Source organism: Urocampus carinirostris, chromosome 20 (assembly GCF_059441175.1).
Source record: "Urocampus carinirostris isolate Australia breed hairy pipefish chromosome 20, RoL_Ucar_1.0, whole genome shotgun sequence".
In the NCBI taxonomy this organism is placed as follows: domain Eukaryota; kingdom Metazoa; phylum Chordata; class Actinopteri; order Syngnathiformes; family Syngnathidae; genus Urocampus; species Urocampus carinirostris.
The window spans coordinates 17,378,543-17,398,060 of NC_142368.1; the positions used below are offsets into that span (position 1 = coordinate 17,378,543).

The 19,518-nt window shown below is 42.2% G+C and overlaps 1 protein-coding gene across 1 annotated transcript in view; it reads left to right on the top strand.

The window, feature by feature from the left end:
- susd6 (sushi domain containing 6) overlaps positions 1-19,518 on the top strand; it is a 41,130-nt gene that overhangs the window by 15,642 nt on the left and 5,970 nt on the right. Inside the window, exons 3-6 of the mRNA XM_088325660.1 lie at positions 4,593-4,787; positions 8,019-8,213; positions 8,297-8,435; positions 13,390-13,829. Coding sequence (XP_088181786.1) covers positions 4,593-4,787; positions 8,019-8,213; positions 8,297-8,435; positions 13,390-13,829 — 969 coding nt within the window. The remainder of the gene's footprint in view (positions 1-4,592; positions 4,788-8,018; positions 8,214-8,296; positions 8,436-13,389; positions 13,830-19,518) is intronic.

Below are 19,518 nucleotides of genomic sequence, written 5' to 3' on the forward strand. Positions count from 1 at the left end.
CGTTCACACAAAGTCAGTGAGCAACGCAAGATATCCATTTCTTTTTATTTCCTGATATATTTTGTCGCATAATGTTAACCTTTTTGGGGGCTTATTTAGTCGGTTGCAAGATACAGAACTGTACTTAATCCCATTTTTTAGTGGAAGTACAATGTTGGCAACAAGATTCACTTGATAGAAATTATTTGAATGCATCACAAACTTTTTCTTCTTTTTTCCGTGTTTTTTTTTCTACTTTTTTAAAATTCCTTAAAAAAAAATCTCATTGTGTTTATTTTTTCCAAGCTGTTACTTTTTTCTTTTTGCTCTCTGTTTACTTTTTTCCTACATTTCTTTCTTTTCTTTTTTTCTGGCTTTTTTCTCAATTTTTCCTTCTTTTTTTGTCTTCATTTTTTTTCCTTTTTTTTCTCTTTTCACTACTTTTTCATTTTGGTATTTTTTTCTTTTTTGTTCTATTCCCCACTTCTTTTAAGTCATTTTGTGCATAGTTTTAGATAATATTTGGTCATGTTGGGATTAAAGAAGCAAAAACAACCTGAAGAGCCGTTTAGGACCCGAAAGAGCCGGTTCCTTTTAGTGAGCCAAGCCGAAGAAGCCGGTTCTCGACCAACTCTACTAACTTTACTCAACTTCGTTCTACTCTAACTCGACTTCAAAATACTGCATTTAGGACTCAACGTCAGGGGAACCCGTGTATGCACTGTAACTTTGACTTAAGTCGCTTTTTAATTAGTAATTTCGAGCCCTTATTTTTGTGCGCTGGCTAGATTTTCTTGTGCACAGAGAATGTGCGAGCAGTGCGCAATTGCGCACGCGCGCAGCTTAGAGGGAACACTGGCTGGGACGTCATTGAAGAACACAACACTTTCCAAATTCGAATCCCTTTAACACAACATGAGAGGCAAGCTCGGAAACAGACGGCAATTTTAGTGAACAGCGATTGCATAAGGCTCATGTCTGCTTTGAGGTAGGTGAATGTGGCTCTTAGATTGTGTTTCCCGCCGCGGGTTTCGCTGTTGGTATAAATTTATCCAGTGTTGGGAATTAATATCAAAATGTAGCGTTTACCAAATTGTTCAAATTAGTTATCTGACTCCATTAACCAAACACAATCTATATTCACCCAACAATTTATTCGCGCTCGTTTCTTGAAGGAAAAGATGAACAAGAAAGCCGACATTTTCACACGGGGGCAGATTTAATTTGATTAACAATTTAACTAAGTGTACTCTATCGAAAACGGCTGAATCAGCGACGTTGGAGTCTCTGGGAAGCCTTCTTCTGAAGTCCAAAACAACGCCTGCCGTCCTCCGTCAGAGTCCTGTTATCAACAGAACTAGACAAAATATTTTGCATTTGGAACAGCCTGACCTGTCATTGAACTAAAGCCTACTCAGTGAAAATCCTCATTGCAGTATGGGTCAATCATATAAAATCCTTTATAGTCAAATGTATAAAATCCTTCACCAGCTAGCTCTCAGTAGCGTAGGGACTCCCGAGGGCTTTCCTTCTTTGTTTGCGAACAGTTTTACTGTCTACTGTGTATTGTTTAGTTGGCTAGCCTGGCGTAAGCGCCAGTTTTGCCGTGTCCTTTGGTTTATTCATAGGCGGCTTCGCGTTTATCGTCTTTGCTGCTTTTTGTTGTTGGTTCCAGGTTAGCCTGGCTGCTCACCGCGTGTTTTTTGATTGGCTAGCCTGGCATTAGCGCCAGTTTTGCCATGTTCCTTGATTTGTTTATTCTCTGATGGCTTCAGCTTTATCGCCTTTGCCGCTTTTTTTGGTTGGCTCCAGGTTGCTCACTGGATCATTTTGATCAGCCAGCCTTTCGTTGATCGTCCCAGTTAGGCCCCCGTTGACACCTCTCTATGGTGTTTTTTTGCCAGTTATGCCCTTTTTGGCATCAGTTTTACTGCCTACCATCTATATTTTAGTTGCTTAGCCTGGCGTTATCGTCAGTTTTGCTGTGTCGGTTTGTTCATTCCTTGCCGACTTTGCATTTATCACCGTTGCCGCTTTTAGTTGTTGGTTCCAGGTTAGCCTGGCTGCTCACTGCGTATCGTTTGATAGGCTAGCCTGGCATTAGCGCCAGTTTTGCCATGTTCCTTGATTTGTTTATTCCCGGTCTTTGCAGCCTTTTGTGGTTGGTTCCAAGATAGCCTGGGTGCTCACTGCGTCATTTTTGACCAGCCAGCCTCACGTTTTTCCACCAAGGCTGCCTTTCAGTGACCGGTATGCTAGCTTTCTGTGGGCTTTTTTTTTTGCCATGTCGGCCCTTTTTGGCTGCTCGCCCTTTGTACCATTTCTGCATCCTTCTGCCATACAGCGCCTAGGCATTCCCCACCAAAACTTGGCTTGAGACACTCGAAACCTCTTTGATTAACGCGTAAAACAATATGGCTACTGCCTTGCTAGGGCGTCGGTGTTTCTCCAATGACATCACAACTCAGGATGACAAAGCTAAGGCATGCTGCACTCAAAATGCATTATCCCGGACAATAATTGAACAATACCGATGAAATATATTTAGATTTCATGCAGAAACATGTACTGTAAATTCCGGACTATAAGCCGCTACTTTTTTCCCTAACTTTCAACCCTGCGGCTTATTTAGTGATGCGGCCAATTTATGTCATTTTTCTAACGGCCGCTAGCGGCGCTCGAGTGTTGCTACCATTAACTGCCCTGTCAAAGCTATATTATTATTATTAAAGCTTTGAAAACTCTCCCGGTGTATCGTCTTTCTTTGTAAATATGTGTAACCCATGTATAATAGGTATTTGCAACTGTATTTTTGTTGTAATGTATTTATTTGTATTTATTTTAGACACTTATTCTGATATGTTTTGCACGTGTGAAAGAAAAATGAGGGGCGGAACAAACGCGGGGTGCCGAGTTTAAGTGGGGACCGCTAAAGGTGAGGGACAGACAAGGTAAGAAGAAGGGGTAAAAAGTTGGTTAGAGAAAAAGGAGTTGCGTCAGTAAATGTGTTCATCTGATATATTTTGGAAGTATACACTTTTTTCCTTGGATTACTTTCAACGGGAGCCAGACTCTCCAGGTCTGCGTCAAACCTTAAGTACTGGTATCATTTTCCGTTCATTTTGCCTGCTGTGATTTTTGGACTGTGGACTTTAGTGAAGGACATATAGTTTCAATCGCGGGACTCGAAGTCGGTTTGGGTTAATTTTGTGTTTGTGTTACATGTTTAAATGTGGGCGCATGCGGCTTATATACAGGTGCGGCTTGTGTATGTACAAAACCGGTTTACCTCTTAAAATGTGGTGGGTGCGGCTTATAATCAGGTGCGCTCTATAGTCCGGAATTTACGGTAATATTTCTTCACACTTTGCATGGTTAAAAATGTAGGATTACCTTAAAATGCTTTGCAACACTACAAACCGGGTGGCTGGTAGTAGGGGATGTTTCCACAAGTTTAGACACTTCCTAATTCCTCAGTGGATGATGCATTTTGTGTGTGTGTGTATTTGTGTGTGTCTGTGTGTGTAGTCAATGACATCACAAACTTTCAAATCTTGAGTCATTGCATTTTTCTCCACTTTGCCGCCTCGCTGGGAAACCATCTGCTATTGTTATTGCTCTTGTTGTCCATCCTACCCTTGTGTTCAGTGTTAATGCGATGTATCTGCAGGGTTGGTTAGGGTTACTTTAACTGGATTACTTTCATTTACTTTTGGATTACTCCAATACCAGTTTGTAAAATGACTCCATTTTGTGCAGGCTTGGGGAGTAACGGAACACATGGAACGGCAAAAATGATGTTGGCAAGCTGTTTGGATTTATTCTTATTTTGTTTCTGTCGCATTTGATGTTAGTTTTGCCGGAGATCAAAGAGATCAAAGCCAGGAGAGAAAGCTTACCACGTGTTGATAGTCATAATTTTATTCATATTTAGTTTCTTTGGTCTTTTATTAGCATATCTGGTATTGGAGTAATCCAAAAGTAATTGAAAGTAATCAAGTTAAAGTAACCCTACCCAACCCTGCTTTCCATGGTATAAAAAACACTAGTCTTGGTAAATGCACACCCACTTATCTTATATAATTGTCTCATCTCATCTCATCAGCTGCACCGCTTATCCTCAGTAGGGTCGCGGGGGTGCTGGAGCCCATCCCAGCAATCATCGGGCAGTAGGCAGGGGACACCCTGAACTGGTTGCCAGCCAATCGCAGGGCACACAGGGACAGACAACTCACTCGCTCATTCACACCTAGGGACAATTTGGACCGGCCAATTCACCTGAAATGCATGTTTTTGGAATGTGGGAGGAAACCGGAGTGCCCGAAGGAAACCCACGTAAGCACGGGGAGAACATACAAACTCCGCACAGGAAGTCTGGAGCTGGATTTAAACCCACGCAGGAGGTTCCCATGACTTGCACTGTGCCGCACATGCGCTAACCACTGCCCCGCCGTGCTGCCTTATAATTGTGTCTCTGAAAAATACATGATCCACGCTGAATTTCCTCTTTTAATGGTACTGGAGAAATTAGAAAATTGGATTTGAAAGTCCTTAAAATTTATTTGAAAAAAGGGTTTACGAGCCCTGTTTTCTGACAAGTTGTTTTTGCGTAGGTTGTTCGCAGCCACCCGCCGTGCAGCATGGAGACCTGCTGAACCTGACTGAGGCGAACTGGGACTCCTTTCCAGTGGGTGCTGTTCTGAGCTATGGCTGTGAGTTTGGATACATTGCAGATGGACCTACCAGCATCATTTGTGACCATTCTGGATCCTGGTCCGATCCATACCCACACTGTGTTAAAAGCAATGGTAAGGGTTCAGGTTTTAAGCTACTACTAGTGAATCGTTCGGGAAACTCTTTTGAACAATTTGTCAAAATTTTCTGTACTTATTATAACTTTCTCTATCTATGTGCAATAAAGCCTGTAAAATGTTAGCAAAAGGCTAGTAACTTGCAAAAAACGAATCGTATTTCCGACACTATACGGTGCACGCTAGACTCCTAGGAAAGCAGACGACACATGAAAAGGCATTAGGTGTTATCTCCAGGGTTGGGTAGGGTTACTTTAACTGGATTACTTTCACTTACCGTATTTTCCACACTATAAGGCGCACCGGGTTATAGGGCGCACCCCGAAAAAATAGTTTTTGGTCCTATTTTTGACATACATAAGACGCACCGGATTATAAGGCGCTACAATGGGAACGTGGACAAAACAGTCAGATAGTTCAGTCCAACTTATTACCCCCTTAACATTCCCAAAGCTTGCAAAGACGCAAATACGTGTCGAAAACACGTGCGGATGCGGTGTCCGTAAGATGTCACTCAAATGCATCATTCCATCATTCGGAAGGTTAAAGTCTTGGGATTCAATAAATGATAACCATTCCTTCGTATCTATTTTCTTTTTCGCTCGCAACTTTACTGTGCATATGACAATAAACACTTGGAATTGAGTTGAATTTAAAAATAGACACTCCATTATCTGCACCGCTTATCACAGAAACATTGAGTTCAGTCTGAAACAAGATACAGGGATAATATAGAAAGCCGGAGTAGCTCACCAAAGTCGTTGTGTTCATAATAATGTGCAGGCAATGTCCTCTTATATCCGTGAGGGTAGTAAATCCAGGAGAATACAATATTTACAAATACAGAATAGAAAAAAAATGCTTTCTCTATGCCGTCAGCCACATGCTATACGCATACGTATTTTCGGCCAATTGCAGGCTTTGTTTCGCTGTTTAAGCCAATGGCAGCCTGTAAATTATAAAAAGGATCCGCCTCTTGACCTCCGAATAACTTTAGCCAATAGTGATCGTTTCAACTGATGATTGACACGTCTTTTTCGGCCAATTGCAGGCTTTGATTGCCGTTTGAGCCAATGGCAGTCTGTAAATGATAAAAAGGATCCGCCTCTTGACCTCCGAATAACTTTAGCCAATAGTGATCGATTCAAATGATGATTGACACGTCTTTTTCGGCCAATTGCAGGCTTTGTTTGCCGTTTGAGCCAATGGCAGTCTGTAAATGATAAAAAGGATCCGCCTCTTGACCTCCGAATAACTTTAGCCAATAAAGATCAATTCAAATGATGATTGACACATTGGTTAGCCAATGAAACGCCGGTAAATAAATCCCAGCATCCACCGCGTACTACTTGGCGTTCGGGGGAAAATCTAGTCGGCGGCTGCAAGTTAGTTGGAAAACTTAATGTTGATCCATAAATAAGGCGCACTGTATTATAAGGCGCATGGTCAGCTTTTGAAAAAAATTAAGGCTTTTAGGTGCGCCTTATAGTGCGGAAAATACGGTACTTTTGGATTACTCCAATACCAAATATGCTAATAAAAGACAAAAGAAACTAAATATGAAAACAATTATGACTCACAAGACGTGGTGAGCTTTCTCTGCTGGCTTTGATCTATTTGATCTCTGGCAAAACTAACATAAAATGCGACAGCAACAAAATGAAAATAAATCTAAACAGCTTGCCAACATCATTTTTGCTGTTCCATGTATTCCGTTACTCCCCAAGCCAGCTTCTTCTGCTCGGCTCACTAAAAGGAACCGGCTCATTCGGGTCCTAAACGGCTCTTCAGGTTGTTTTTGCTTCTTTAATCCCAACATGACCAAATATTATTTAAAATTATGCACAAAATGACTTAAAGGAAGGGTGAATAGAACAAAAAAGAAAAAAATACCAAAATGAAAAAGTAGAGAAAAGCTGAGAAAAAAAAGAAGGAAAATTTCAGAAAAAGCCAGAAAAATAAAGAAAAGAAAGAAACAAAGGAAAAAAGTAAATAGAGAACAAAAAGAAAAAAGTAACAGCAAGGAAAAAATAAACACAATGAGATTTTTTACGGGACTTTAAGAATATAGAAAAAAAAAAGGAAAAAGAAGAAAAAGTGTGTGTTGCCTTCAAATAATTTCCAATTATACCAAGTCAATCTTGTTGCCAACATTGTACTTCCCCTAAAAAAATGTAATTAAATACAGTTGTGTATCGTGCAACCGACTAAATAAATCCCCCAAAATGTTAGTATTATGCGACAAAAGATACCAGGAAAAAAAAGAAATGGAAATCTTGTGAAAGAATTGTAAAAACAAATGACGTTTGTAGGCCGAACAACCTTTGCAATAGTACATGAGTCAATTCATTCAAAAGTGAAAACATTTTTTGCATTGCCGGAAACGCAGCAAAATGTAACTTGATGTCAAGTTTTGGACATGTTTGATAATGACTTAGTTGCCACACTTGGGATTGCTGTTGCTCACTGTTGTTTCAAGCGTTGCTCACCGACTTAGTGTGAACGCTCAGACCCGTGGAAAATGACAGGGAACATTGCTCACGCTGTTGGAAAAACCTGTCAAGCAACAATGAAGTTCATTGTATACTGTTTTTATCAAATTTTGTGGACAACTTTGAGTAATATTCGCAGCCTTAGTGAATTGGTAGTGTAGTCTTGTTTTAATAATATTGCTGCAGTATTAAATAAACTGCTAATGGCTTAAAATCAGGGTTGGGTAGGGTTACTTTAACTGGATTACTTTCAATTACTTTTGGATTACTCAATACCAAATATGCTAATAAAAGACAAAAGAAACTAAATATGAATAAAAAAACTCAATTTTGTGCAGGCTTGGGGAGTAACGGAATACACGGAACGGCAAAAATGATGTTGGCAAGCTGTTTGGATTTATTTTCATTTTGTTTCTGTGGCATTTTATGTTCAATTTGCCGGAGATCAAAGCCAGCAGAGAAAGCTTACCACGTGTTGTGAGTCATCATTTGATTCATATTTAGTTTCTTTTGTCTTTTATTAGCATATTTGGTATTGGAGTAATCCAAAAGTCATTGAAAGTAATCCAGTTAAAGTAACCCTACCCAACCCTGCTTAAAATATATAGTAATTGTCAGCTTCAGCTCAGAGAGAAACATGATTTGTCATGACCTGACCTATAAAGTGAAAAAAATTACAATTTATATGTTTATCTTAGCATTATTGTTGTGAAAACCGCTGTCACTGCTTTTTCAGTGTGTTCGCCCCCAACGGAACCGGAAAATGGCGGCTACCGCTGTCACCCACCCGGCTGCCGACAGCTCGTCCATAAGACTGTCATCGAGTACTTCTGCGATGAGGGCTACGCACTGAAAGCAGACTACAAATTTCTTACTTGTGAGAACGGCGAGTGGGACACTCCCATGCAGATTAGCTGCCGGCTATCTCAAGGTTTGTCACCAAAACTGGATTTGGATTTTGGCCCGGTGGGTATTAATGGAAAATTTTCTCTCCAAACCTCTTTGATTCTACAGACAAGGAGCCCAACACTACACTGGGCATACCAGCTCTGTCTATTGTAGCATCCACTGCTAGTTCTGTGGCACTTATCCTGCTTTTAGTCGTGCTGTTTGTGCTTGTACAGCCCAAACTCAAGTCTTTCCACCACAACAGGTAAGATGGAAACAGAAGATGCCATGGAATATTGTGATCTTTTTTCATACGACTCATTTTGAATAATGTTTATGAAGAAAGCTCAGCCAGAGATGAATAGTGTAGCTCAGGGATCCCCTAGTGTTGGGCTGCAGACTGTTACCGGGCTGTGGGTATGAAATGATCTGCATTTTTTATATAGCTCTTTTCAAGTCAAGACTTCCCAAAGCGCTTTACAGTGTGCTTCACATTTCCCAATAGCGGCCGTGCAGCCATGCAAGGCACCAACCTGCTTATTGGGGGCATTAGGGGTTCAGTGTCTTACCCGAGGACACTTCGACATGTAACACGGAGCAGCCGGGGTTTGAACTGCGATCTCTTGATCCCAAGACGAGCGCTCTACCTCCTGAGCCCGGGTAATTTAGTACCGAGCCACACAGGGGGAAAAAAAAAAGAGTTCTATTACATAATGCTCATAATTGTGTTATCTCTCTGGTGACATCAAATGTTAACCAATCGTTTGAGGTGGTGCGTTTGAATTCAATAAAGTGTGGGGTTCACGAGCAGGCAGGGAAACTGTCACGGATCCCCGCCTCTGGAAAATACAGTGGGTCATGCATCAAACCAATTTCTGCTATGATCAATCAGCGTGGAGAACGGTCAATTGCAGCCCACTATGTCATGTTGCAAAGATTATGCTGGATGCATCTTCACTGCACGAATCAACAAAGTAGTGGCTATGGAAAAGGCAGTTAGAGGACAGAGTAATAAGAGTACCGTATTTTCCGCACTATAAGGCGCTCCTAAAAGCCTTTATTTTTTTCAAAAGCTGACCGTGCGCCTTATAATACAGTGCGCCTTATATATGGATCAATATTAAGTCGCAAAGTCTTGCAACTAAAGCAAGCAGCCGCCGACTCGATTTTCCCCCGAAGTAGTCCGCGGTGTATGCTGGGATTTATATACCGGCGTTTCGTTTCCTAACCAATGTGTCAATCATCATTTGAATCAGTCACTATTGGCTAAAGTTATTCGAAGGTTAAGGGGGCGGATCCTTTTTATCATTTACAGCCTCGCATAGGCTAAAGGGGCGAAACAAAGCCTGCAATTGGCCGAAAAAGATGAACGTGAATCACACGTTGGGTTGCACTACGGCATAGAGAAAACATTTTTTTACTATTCTGTATTTGTAAATATTTGACTCTCCTGGATTTACTTCACTCACGGTTGTAAGAAGACCACGGTTACGTATCATTATTGAACGTGATGGCTGCAAGAGAACTTAGGTGAGCTATGCGGCTTTATATTTTCCCGGTATCTTGTTTTAGAACAATCTTGATGTTTCTGTGAGTCTATTTTTAAACTAAATTCAATTCAAAGTGTTTATTGTCATATGCACAGTAAAGAACCCCGTTTCCCTGCACAATAGAATTCTTACTTTGCTGTCCACACAGTTGCCAGCAAGAAATAAAATGGAAACTAAGAAATGTTTGGCATTTCTTGAATCCCTTCCGAATGATATTTAGAACAATGCATTTGAGTGATTGGTGACATCGTACAGACACTGTTTCCTTACATGTCTGAGACAGGTATTTGCTTCTTTGCAAGCTTTTGGAATGTTAATGGGGTAATAAGTTTTGACTGAACTATCTGACTGTTTTGTCGACGTTCCCATTGTAGCGCCTTATAATCTGGTGTGCCTTATGTATGGAAAATATAGGACCAAAAACAATTTTTTGGGGGTGCGCCCTATAACCCGGTGCGCCTTATAGTGCCGAAAATACGGTAATCCCTTTCTATATCGTAGTTAACATTTTGAGGTTTCACTACTTTACAGATTTTCATCATCCATTGTGTTGTTCATTCTAACTGGTTATCGGTCAGTTACTCCTGCCATTGACCCATCCTCAATTGAATCTATTCATTTTGACATTCAGAGCTCTGGGTAGAAATCACATTGTAACAACACCAGCTGCAAGCCATCACAATGCTTTCTTTTAAATTAACTGTTGGATTTCCCTAGTTTTTACCTCTTCTAAGCCAGCTGTTAGGCACTGGCCAAGGCGATTTGCTTAGTGGCCTCCATGTCGTCACAGGTCTTTCACAGGCACTGAAGTTGAGATCTGCGTACAGGGCCATGCGCAACCCCTGCAAAAAACAAGTAGTTTACTGTACATGGAATCTCAAAGTCGACGACACAACAAACTGCATGAAACGCCACCTACATTTGGCTGACATTTAATAAAAGATGATTTCATTCATGTTACACACCACAGTCAACGAAGGACAGTGATACCTCTTAGTACGGAATTCATTTGTTTCCAGGTCGTGCTTGTATCTCGAATTTTTCATATCTCGAGCAAAGTTTCCCGATACAAAATAACTAATAATTAATTAATTCGTTCCCGGCCTCCTGAAAGCATCCACGTGGTAAGCTTTCTCTCCTGGCTTTGATCTCTTTGATCTCCGGCAAAACGAACATCAAATGCGACAGAAACAAAATGAAAATAAATCCAAACAGCTTGCCAACATCATTTTTGCCGTTCCATGTATTCCGTTACTCTCCAAGCCTGCACAAAATTTACTCATTTTATTCATATTTTGTTTCTTTTGTCCTTTATTAGCATATTTGGTATTGGAGTAATCCAAAAGTAATTGAAAGTAATCCAGTTAAAGTAACCCTACCCAACCCTGTCCGTTTTGATAAAGACAGAAGACTGCAAAGTTTATCTGCAAATCAAACGGAGGAACTCTCAGCCCTCGAATTATTCCAGGATTCGTAGCAAGCATTTTTTACATGGTATGTTTGATGTATTTCCGAGCAATTCTATGTTAATCGGTAAGTCACATCAAAGACACTCAATATAATAAGTTACCTCGTGCTTACCAACGGATAAAAACAGGAGGCGTACATTCTAAAGATAAAGCATAATTTCCCTTTTTTTAAGGGGAATAATGGAGCCAAACAGACAGATAAGAGCAAACAATGCAGGAATGCATTTAGGCGTTTTTTTTTTTCTAAATCATCTGTCGTAACTATCTTGTGTTTTGGAGTAAATATTTTACCTGATTAGATTCACTGGACTCTCGTTAATGTAACCACACCATATATGCGGGGAATTGTCAAGAGTAGAAGTTCCCAGCGCTTTTGGGTGAGCTATCACGTTTTTATACTTTTTAGGTATCTTGTTTCAGACTGATCGTGATGAGTATATTTTGACTACATTAAATTGTCTACAGACGTTGCCCTACTCACGAACGAGATCCGGACGATCGTTCGTAAGTCGAATTTGTTCGTAAGTTGCTTTAGTGCTATATTTTGGATGTTTAAGGTTTATACAAGTATGTTTAAAGTTTGTAAAAGTAACCTGTATTGTTTTGTACTAAAAAAATAAACATTTCATGAAATAATATGCTCTATAAAGATAAATTAAGTGAAGTTTAACTTACTTTTGAAAGATTGGCTTCAAGAGTTAGGCGACTTCCTCCTCTGTGGTAGAAAGTGGCCGAGAAAAAACATTTTCTCAACCCTTTTAAGCTTTCTTGTTCCACATTCATTTCAAGACACTTTACACTAACCATATTGAGTGGATGCACGAGATACTAAACAATAAAAAAAGTTCTTAGTGCGCTGGAGATACAGTATAGAATGTTTACACACAAACTAGGAAGCGGATTTCTTCTTCAGTGTGGATGCTGGGTGACCTCTCACAGTGCCACACGCCGGTAGCGGCAGAAAGAAGCACTACAGTTATGTCCCGTACATGGGAAAAAGGTGCACACAATACAAAATCTAACTTATATCAATGTCCGGATATTTTTTGACATCCCAAAGTTTTTTTTTCGTATCCACCGTTTTTCGTAAATCGAATGATCGTTAGTAGGGGAGCAACCGTACTAGGCTGGGCCTACTAAAGTTGAAGCATATCTTTTTCTGCCCTCTAGTGACCAGTTTGCATTAGTTAAAATCAACATAACTTGATGGAGATGAAAAGGAGACTTGCTTCTTTTCTTGACATACAGTAAATTCTGGACTATAAGCCGCTACTTTTTTCCCTAACTTTCAACCCTGCGGCTTATTCAGTGATGCGGCAACTTTATGTAATTTTTCTAACGTCCGCTAGCGGCGCTCGAGTGTTGCTACCATTAACTTCCCTGTCAAAGCTATATTATTATTATTAAGGCTTTGAAAACTCTTTCTTTGTAAATATGTGTAACCCATGTATAATATGTATTTGCAACTGTATATTTTGTAATGTATTTATTTGTATTTATTTTGGACACTTATTCTGATATGTTTTGCACGTCTGAACGAAAAATGAGGAGCGGAACAAATACGGGGTGCCGAGTTTTAAGTGGGGACCGCTAAAGGTGAGGGACAGACGAGGAAAGAAGAGGGGGTAAAAAGTTGGTTAAAGAAAAAGGAGTTGCGTGAGTAAATGTGTTCATCTGATATATTTTTCCCACCCTTACCTTTGGAAATATACACCTTTTTCCTTGGATTACTTTCAACGGGACCCGGACTCTGCAGGTCTGCATCAAACCTTAAGTACCGGTATCATTTTCCCTTCATTTTGCCGGCTGTGATTTTTGAACTGTGGACTTTAAAGAAGGACATTTAGTTTCAATCGCGGGACTTGAAGTCGGGTTTGGGTTAATTTTATGTTTGTGTTACATTTTTAAATGTGGGCGCATGCGGCTTATCTACAGGTGCGGCTTGTGTATGTACAAAAACGTTTTTCCTCTTAAAATGTGGGTGCGGCTTATAATCAGGTGCGCTCTATAGTTCGAAATTTACGGTACTCACAAATTTATAGTAGCCCAGATGAAATCATCTAACAGGCCGTATCCAGGCCGCTGGTCGTATTTTTACATGCATGTCTAAATAAAGTGATGGTTGCGCAATTCATTCCCACCTGACTCTGCTTTTGTAGTCCTGTTTCTGTTTGGCTCAATTTGTCCTTCTTCTTACCAGGAGGGAGCAAGGAATTTCCAGTCAATCGGGTTCCATCATGGTGGAGGGGGTCCAAGTGGTGCTGCCGTCTTATGAGGAAGCAGTATATGGAGGTTCTCCGGCCCCTCCTCCTCCTCCTTCACCACCTGCTCCAGAAACCAGAGTCCCCATCGTTTTGTCAGAGGGTTTACCTCAGGGGGCCGTCGGAGGCCAAGACCCGAGCGAAAGCCAGAACCAGAGAAACATAGACTTGTGTTTCCCGTCCACCTCGTCCTCATTCCCTTCTCACAATCACGCAGAGACAGTCCTTGTTCATCAGGCTCCCTCCTCTTCCTTCTCGTTGTGGACCGGAGACCGCCCCAGAGGCGCATCTGCAGCAGCTCTACCTCTCCGTAGAGACTCTGAGAGCAGCGACCAGCAAAGCCTGCTCTCTGTCACTTCCACAGAAGACTTTTCTGACGGTATGCTGATTTTCCATTAAGGCAAAGTTTAAAAGTTATTTACTGCATGCCCAGTTGAAGGCGGGGTGCGGTGTTTGCGATGTTTTTTAAACAGGGTTGGGTAGGGTTCCTTTAACTGGATTACTTTCAATTACTTTTGGATTACTCCAATACCAAATATGCCAATAAAAGACAAAAGAAACTACATATGAATAAAATGATGACTCACAACACGTGGTAAGCTTTCTCTCCTGGCTTTGATCTCTTTGATCTCCGGCAAAACTAACATAAAATGCGACAGACACAAAATGAAAATAAATCCAAACAGCTTGCCTAAATTGTATTCATATTTAGTTTCTTTTGTCTTTTATTAGCATATTTGGTATTGGAGTAATCCAAAAGTAATTGAAAGTAATCCAGTTAAAGTAACCCTACCCAACCCTGTGTTTAGATATGTGTTAACCAGGCTCAACTGAAGTCAAAGAGCCCTTATGCTTTAGTTTCCACCGCACTTTACTTTTGTCAGAGCTGTTTGGGGCGGAACATGTTAAGAACGAGGAATGGGGGTTGATGACTGCTGAACTGCTAGTCCCTGCAGTTTTCGTTAAGCATGAAAATGGTGAACTTAAAAAAAGGCCTGCTTTAAATACAGTGCAAACACCAACTCAAACCCCAGGAAAGAAGATTTTTTTTTTGTAGCGCCAAATGTACCTACTTGCACGCGCATCATGAACGAGCTCACCAAGGCTGCAATCATGACTTTGAGCCAGAAGATGGCGTCTGCAAGTAGAAACATTCCTGGTTCTGTGGAGCTTCTTTTTGAAGGTGTGGGCCTTAAAAAGTTCAAAGTCATATATATAACCGGTGGACTAGTTGTTAGAATTTCGTGCTCCTGTTTTTCGATCATTACACAAATTGTCACGGTCGCCTTGGTGACCAGTCTGCCCCGCCCCCTGGGCAACAGCTGAAAGCAGTTCCACTAATGGTGGGTCTGTATTTAAGGCTGCATGGTGGGCTCTGCGGTTGCGGGTTCATTACTACTCATTCTTCACAGTCCCGGTCTGTTATGCCTTGTCCTGTTTAGTCTGTTATGCCGTGTCCTGTTTTAGTCTGTTATGCCATGTCCCGTTAAGTTCGTGCCGGAGGAACTCTGTATTGTTCTGTTTTGCCCCGGAGTATTGGGCGACTTTTATTTTATTAAATAAGTCAAGTCAAGTCAAGTCACTGACTTGACTTGAATTAAATAAAACTTACGGATCGTCAACGCATTTGAGTTCTCCCTTCATGCCTCCTGCCTCTGTTCTGGTCCGGTCTTCCCTTCCACGACACCACGCCCCGTGACAGAATGAACCCGCCAACAATTGAACTCAGCGAACGATCCCAGCGCGACTTGGGGAGAGCTGGAGTGCGCAGTTTGGCAGGCGCCTACTGAGTTGGCCTTCCCTGCCCGTTCGAACCACGGCCCCGCCCGTCGTGGCCCTTGCTGTGCCTCGAATGGGGTCCCAGGAAGAATTGACGCCTGCCTGCCCGACTCCCGTGCCGATTGCCTGCTATTCCCTCTCCCCTGCGTGCAAGTCCGACTCCGACTCCGCTGCCCGTCGGGCCAACTCCGACTCCGCTGCCCGTCGGGCCAACTCCGACTCCGTTGCCCGTCGGGCCGACTCCGACTCCGCTGCCTGCCAGTCCGACTCCGCTCCTCCTGTTTTGTCTGTTCTGATTTTGACTCTCTCATGTCTTGTCTGTTCTGATTTTGACTCTCTCATGTCTTGTCTGTTCTGATTTTGATTCTCTCATGTCTTGTCTGTTCTGATTTTGACTCTCTTATGTCTTGTCTGTTTTGATTTTGACCCTCTCATGTCTTGCCTGTTCTGATTCCGCCTGTCCTGTCTGAATCGCCACTTCTGAACCTGAACCCCTGAGCCTGACTCTTCTGAATCTGACCCCCCTGAGTGCGACTCTTCTGAATCTGACCCCCCTGAGTGCGACTCTTCTGAATCTGACCCCCCTGAGTGCGACTCTTCTGAATCTGACCCCCCTGAGTGCGACTCTTCTGAATCTGACCCCCCTGAGTGCGACTCTTCTGCATCTGACCCCCCTGAGTGCGACTCTTCTGCATCGGCCTGACCTGAGTGCGACTCTTCTGCATCGGCCTGACCTGAGTGCGACTCTTCTGCATCGGCCTGTCCTGAGTGCGACTCTTCTGCATCGGCCTGTCCTGAGTGCGACTCTTCTGCATCGGCCTGACCTGAGTGCGACTCTTCTGCATCGGCCTGTCCTGAGTGCGACTCTTCTGCATCGGCCTGACCTGAGTGCGACTCTTCTGCATCGGCCTGACCTGAGTGCGACTCTTCTGCATCGGCCTGACCTGAGTGCGACTCTTCTGCATCGGCCTGACCTGAGTGCGACTCTTCTGCATCGGCCTGACCTGAGTGCGACTCTTCTGCATCGGCCTGACCTGAGTGCGACTCTTCTGCATCGGCCTGACCTGAGTGCGACTCTTCTGCATCGGCCTGACCTGAGTGCGACTCTTCTGCATCGGCCTGACCTGAGTGCGACTCTTCTGCATCGGCCTGACCTGTTTTCCCGTTCTGATTCTGCCCTGATTTTGCCTGTCCTGTTCTCGTCGGTTCTGCCTGTCTGTTATCCGCTGTCCAGCTTGCCCGCCGGACCCCCCCCTGCCGAGCGCCAATTCCGATCCGCCCGACGCAGATGGCGCCTGCCTCTCCCCGTTCCTGCGTGTTCGGAGGAGGGAGCGGGGTTGCCCCAATCGTGAGCGTCGAACCATTCCGGGGCGTGAGGTTGTAATTTTTTCTTTTTTGGGACCTCGGGAGCTGTCCCTTAAGAGGGGGGCTCTGTCACGGTCGCCTTGGTGACCAGTCTGCCCCGCCCCCTGGGCAACAGCTGAAAGCAGTTCCACTAATGGTGGGTCTGTATTTAAGGCTGCATGGTGGGCTCTGCGGTTGCGGGTTCATTACTACTCATTCTTCACAGTCCCGGTCTGTTATGCCTTGTCCTGTTTAGTCTGTTATGCCGTGTCCTGTTTTAGTCTGTTATGCCATGTCCCGTTAAGTTCGTGCCGGAGGAACTCTGTATTGTTCTGTTTTGCCCCGGAGTATTGGGCGACTTTTATTTTATTAAATAAGTCAAGTCAAGTCAAGTCAAGTCACTGACTTGACTTGAATTAAATAAAACTTACGGATCGTCAACGCATTTGAGTTCTCCCTTCATGCCTCCTGCCTCTGTTCTGGTCCGGTCTTCCCTTCCACGACACCACGCCCCGTGACACAAATATGGATGAACACAGTAAAACCTGTTTGTTTATACTGAGCACACAGACTCGCGTTATACTCAATAATTACGGTATAGCAGCAAAATATAAGGTAACTTTCTTTCATTCTGTGTTGCCCGGTACCGGTCCGAGACCCAGTTGTTGCTGACCACTGGGTCTCAAACTTAATATACATGAGGGCTGCCCGGGTTAGGGTTTTGGTAAGCTTAGGGTGCATTGGATTTTCCACAAGAAAAGCTCTGATGAAAATAATCCACTGTTGTAAATAGCTTTGTTTCCTTTTCCCATACAAATCCATCAAGCAGTAATAAATTAGTGCAATAATAAAAATACAGTATATAATACTTAAGAAACCAAATATGTGAGTAGAACAACATATTACTATTTGGATTTGAATCAAACAGTCTGAATAGGAATAGAACGTTTAACGTGAACTGTTCTCAACATGGTGTAGAGCAATGATCCCTCTAAGCTGCGCGCGTGCCCGCACGTTCTCAGCGCACGATAAAATCTATCCAGCGCAATGTTTCCTCTCCCTCTAAGCTGTGCAATGCGCACCACCCAGAGCTTTTCTGCGCACAAGAAAATCGAGCCAGCTCACAAAAATCAGGGCTCGAAATTGCTAATTAAAAAGCAAATTAAGTCATAGTTACAGTGCATGAAGGTAAAAATACACGGGTTCCCCTGACGTTGTGTCCTAAATGCGGTATTTTGAAGTCAAGGTCAAAGTAGAACGAAGTTGAGTAAAGTCAGTAGAGTTTTTCCAGAACCGGCTTCTTCGGCTCGGCTCACTAAAAGGGTACTAAACGGCTCTTCAGGTTGTTTTTGCTTCTTTTATCCCTATATGACCAAATATTATGTAAAATTGTGCACAAAATAACTTAAAGGAAGGGGGAATAGAACAAAAAAGATAAAAACACCAAAATGAAAAAGTAGTGAAAAGCTGAGAAAAAAAGAAACAAAAGAAAGAGAAAAAATAAGGAAAAAATCAGAAAGAAAAAAAGAAAAGAAAGAAACAAAGGAAAAAAGTAAATAGAAAACAAAAAGTAAAAAGTAACAGCTAGGAAAAAATAAACACAATGAGATTTTTTTTACAGGAATTTAAATATATAGAAAAAAACAAGGAAAAAGACGAAAAATGTGTGTTGCATTCAAATAATTTCCAATAATAGCAAGTCATTCTTGTTGCCAACATTGTACTTCAACTCAAAAATGTGATTAAATACAGTTGTGTATCGTGCAACCGACTAAATAAGCCCCCAAAAATGTTAGTATCATGCGACAAAAGATACCAGGAAAAAAAAGAAATGGAAATCTTGTGAAAGAATTGTAAAATTAAACGACGTTTGTAGGGCCTGCAACCTTTGCAATCGTACACGAGTCAATTCATTCCAAAGTGAAAAATAATTTTGCATTGCCGGAAACTCAGCAAAATGTAAGTTGATGTCAAGTTTTGGACATGTTTGATAATGACTTAGTTGCCACACTTGGGATTGCTGTTGCTCACTGTTGTTTCAAGCATTGCTCCCCGACTTTGTGTGAACGCTCAGACCCGTAAGGAAAATGACAGGGAACATTGGTGTAGAGTAGTGTCCACTTTACATTTAGCACAGAGTATAAGTGTTGACTCAAAGTGTAGCGGGCCTTTAAGTGACCCAATAAAAAAATATTTCACACTGTTGCCGAGACAGGCCCCAAGAGAGATGGGGTAAGGAGTCTAACAAAAGTCTCCTCCCGTAGCACTTTACTGCTTCCTGGAAAAGAGACGAGCAAAGACCGGTGTACTTGCCATGTTATACATGTTGGCGGCGTACAGCACTAAGCCAAATAAATTAAGCTGTCACTTAAGACATAAAAACTTAATCATGCTGATAAGACCTTTCAGTTTTTTTTTAAGCGAAAATGTGACGAAAGGATTAAATTCGGCATGGACGGACGGCGGTGACGTGTTAGTATCAACATCGAGCAATGTTTTGTCCCCATTATGTAATCAATTTTTTTAAAAAGATCGATCTTGGAGGGAGGGGGGCAATAGTATTTCTTCTTCTGAGGGGGTGGGGGCGTGACAGAAAATATATGAAGCACTGTGTTACCTTAACCCTCATTTATCGTATCGAGCATAATAGAAAGCCAATTGAAGTAGTTTTAAACCTCAAAACTGGTGTTACTTTTAGATACACAACAGCGGGTAATAAAGGGGGGGGGGGTTGTGGATAATGTTCCCTGTAATTTTCCTTACGGGTCTGAGCGTTCACACAAAGTCGGTGAGCAACGCTTGAAACAACAGTGAGCAACAGCAATCCCAAGTGTGGCAACTAAGTCATTATTAAACGTGTTCAAAACCTGACATCACGTTACATTTTGCTGAATTTCCGGCAATGCAACATTTTTTTTCATTTTTGAATGAATTGACTCATGTAT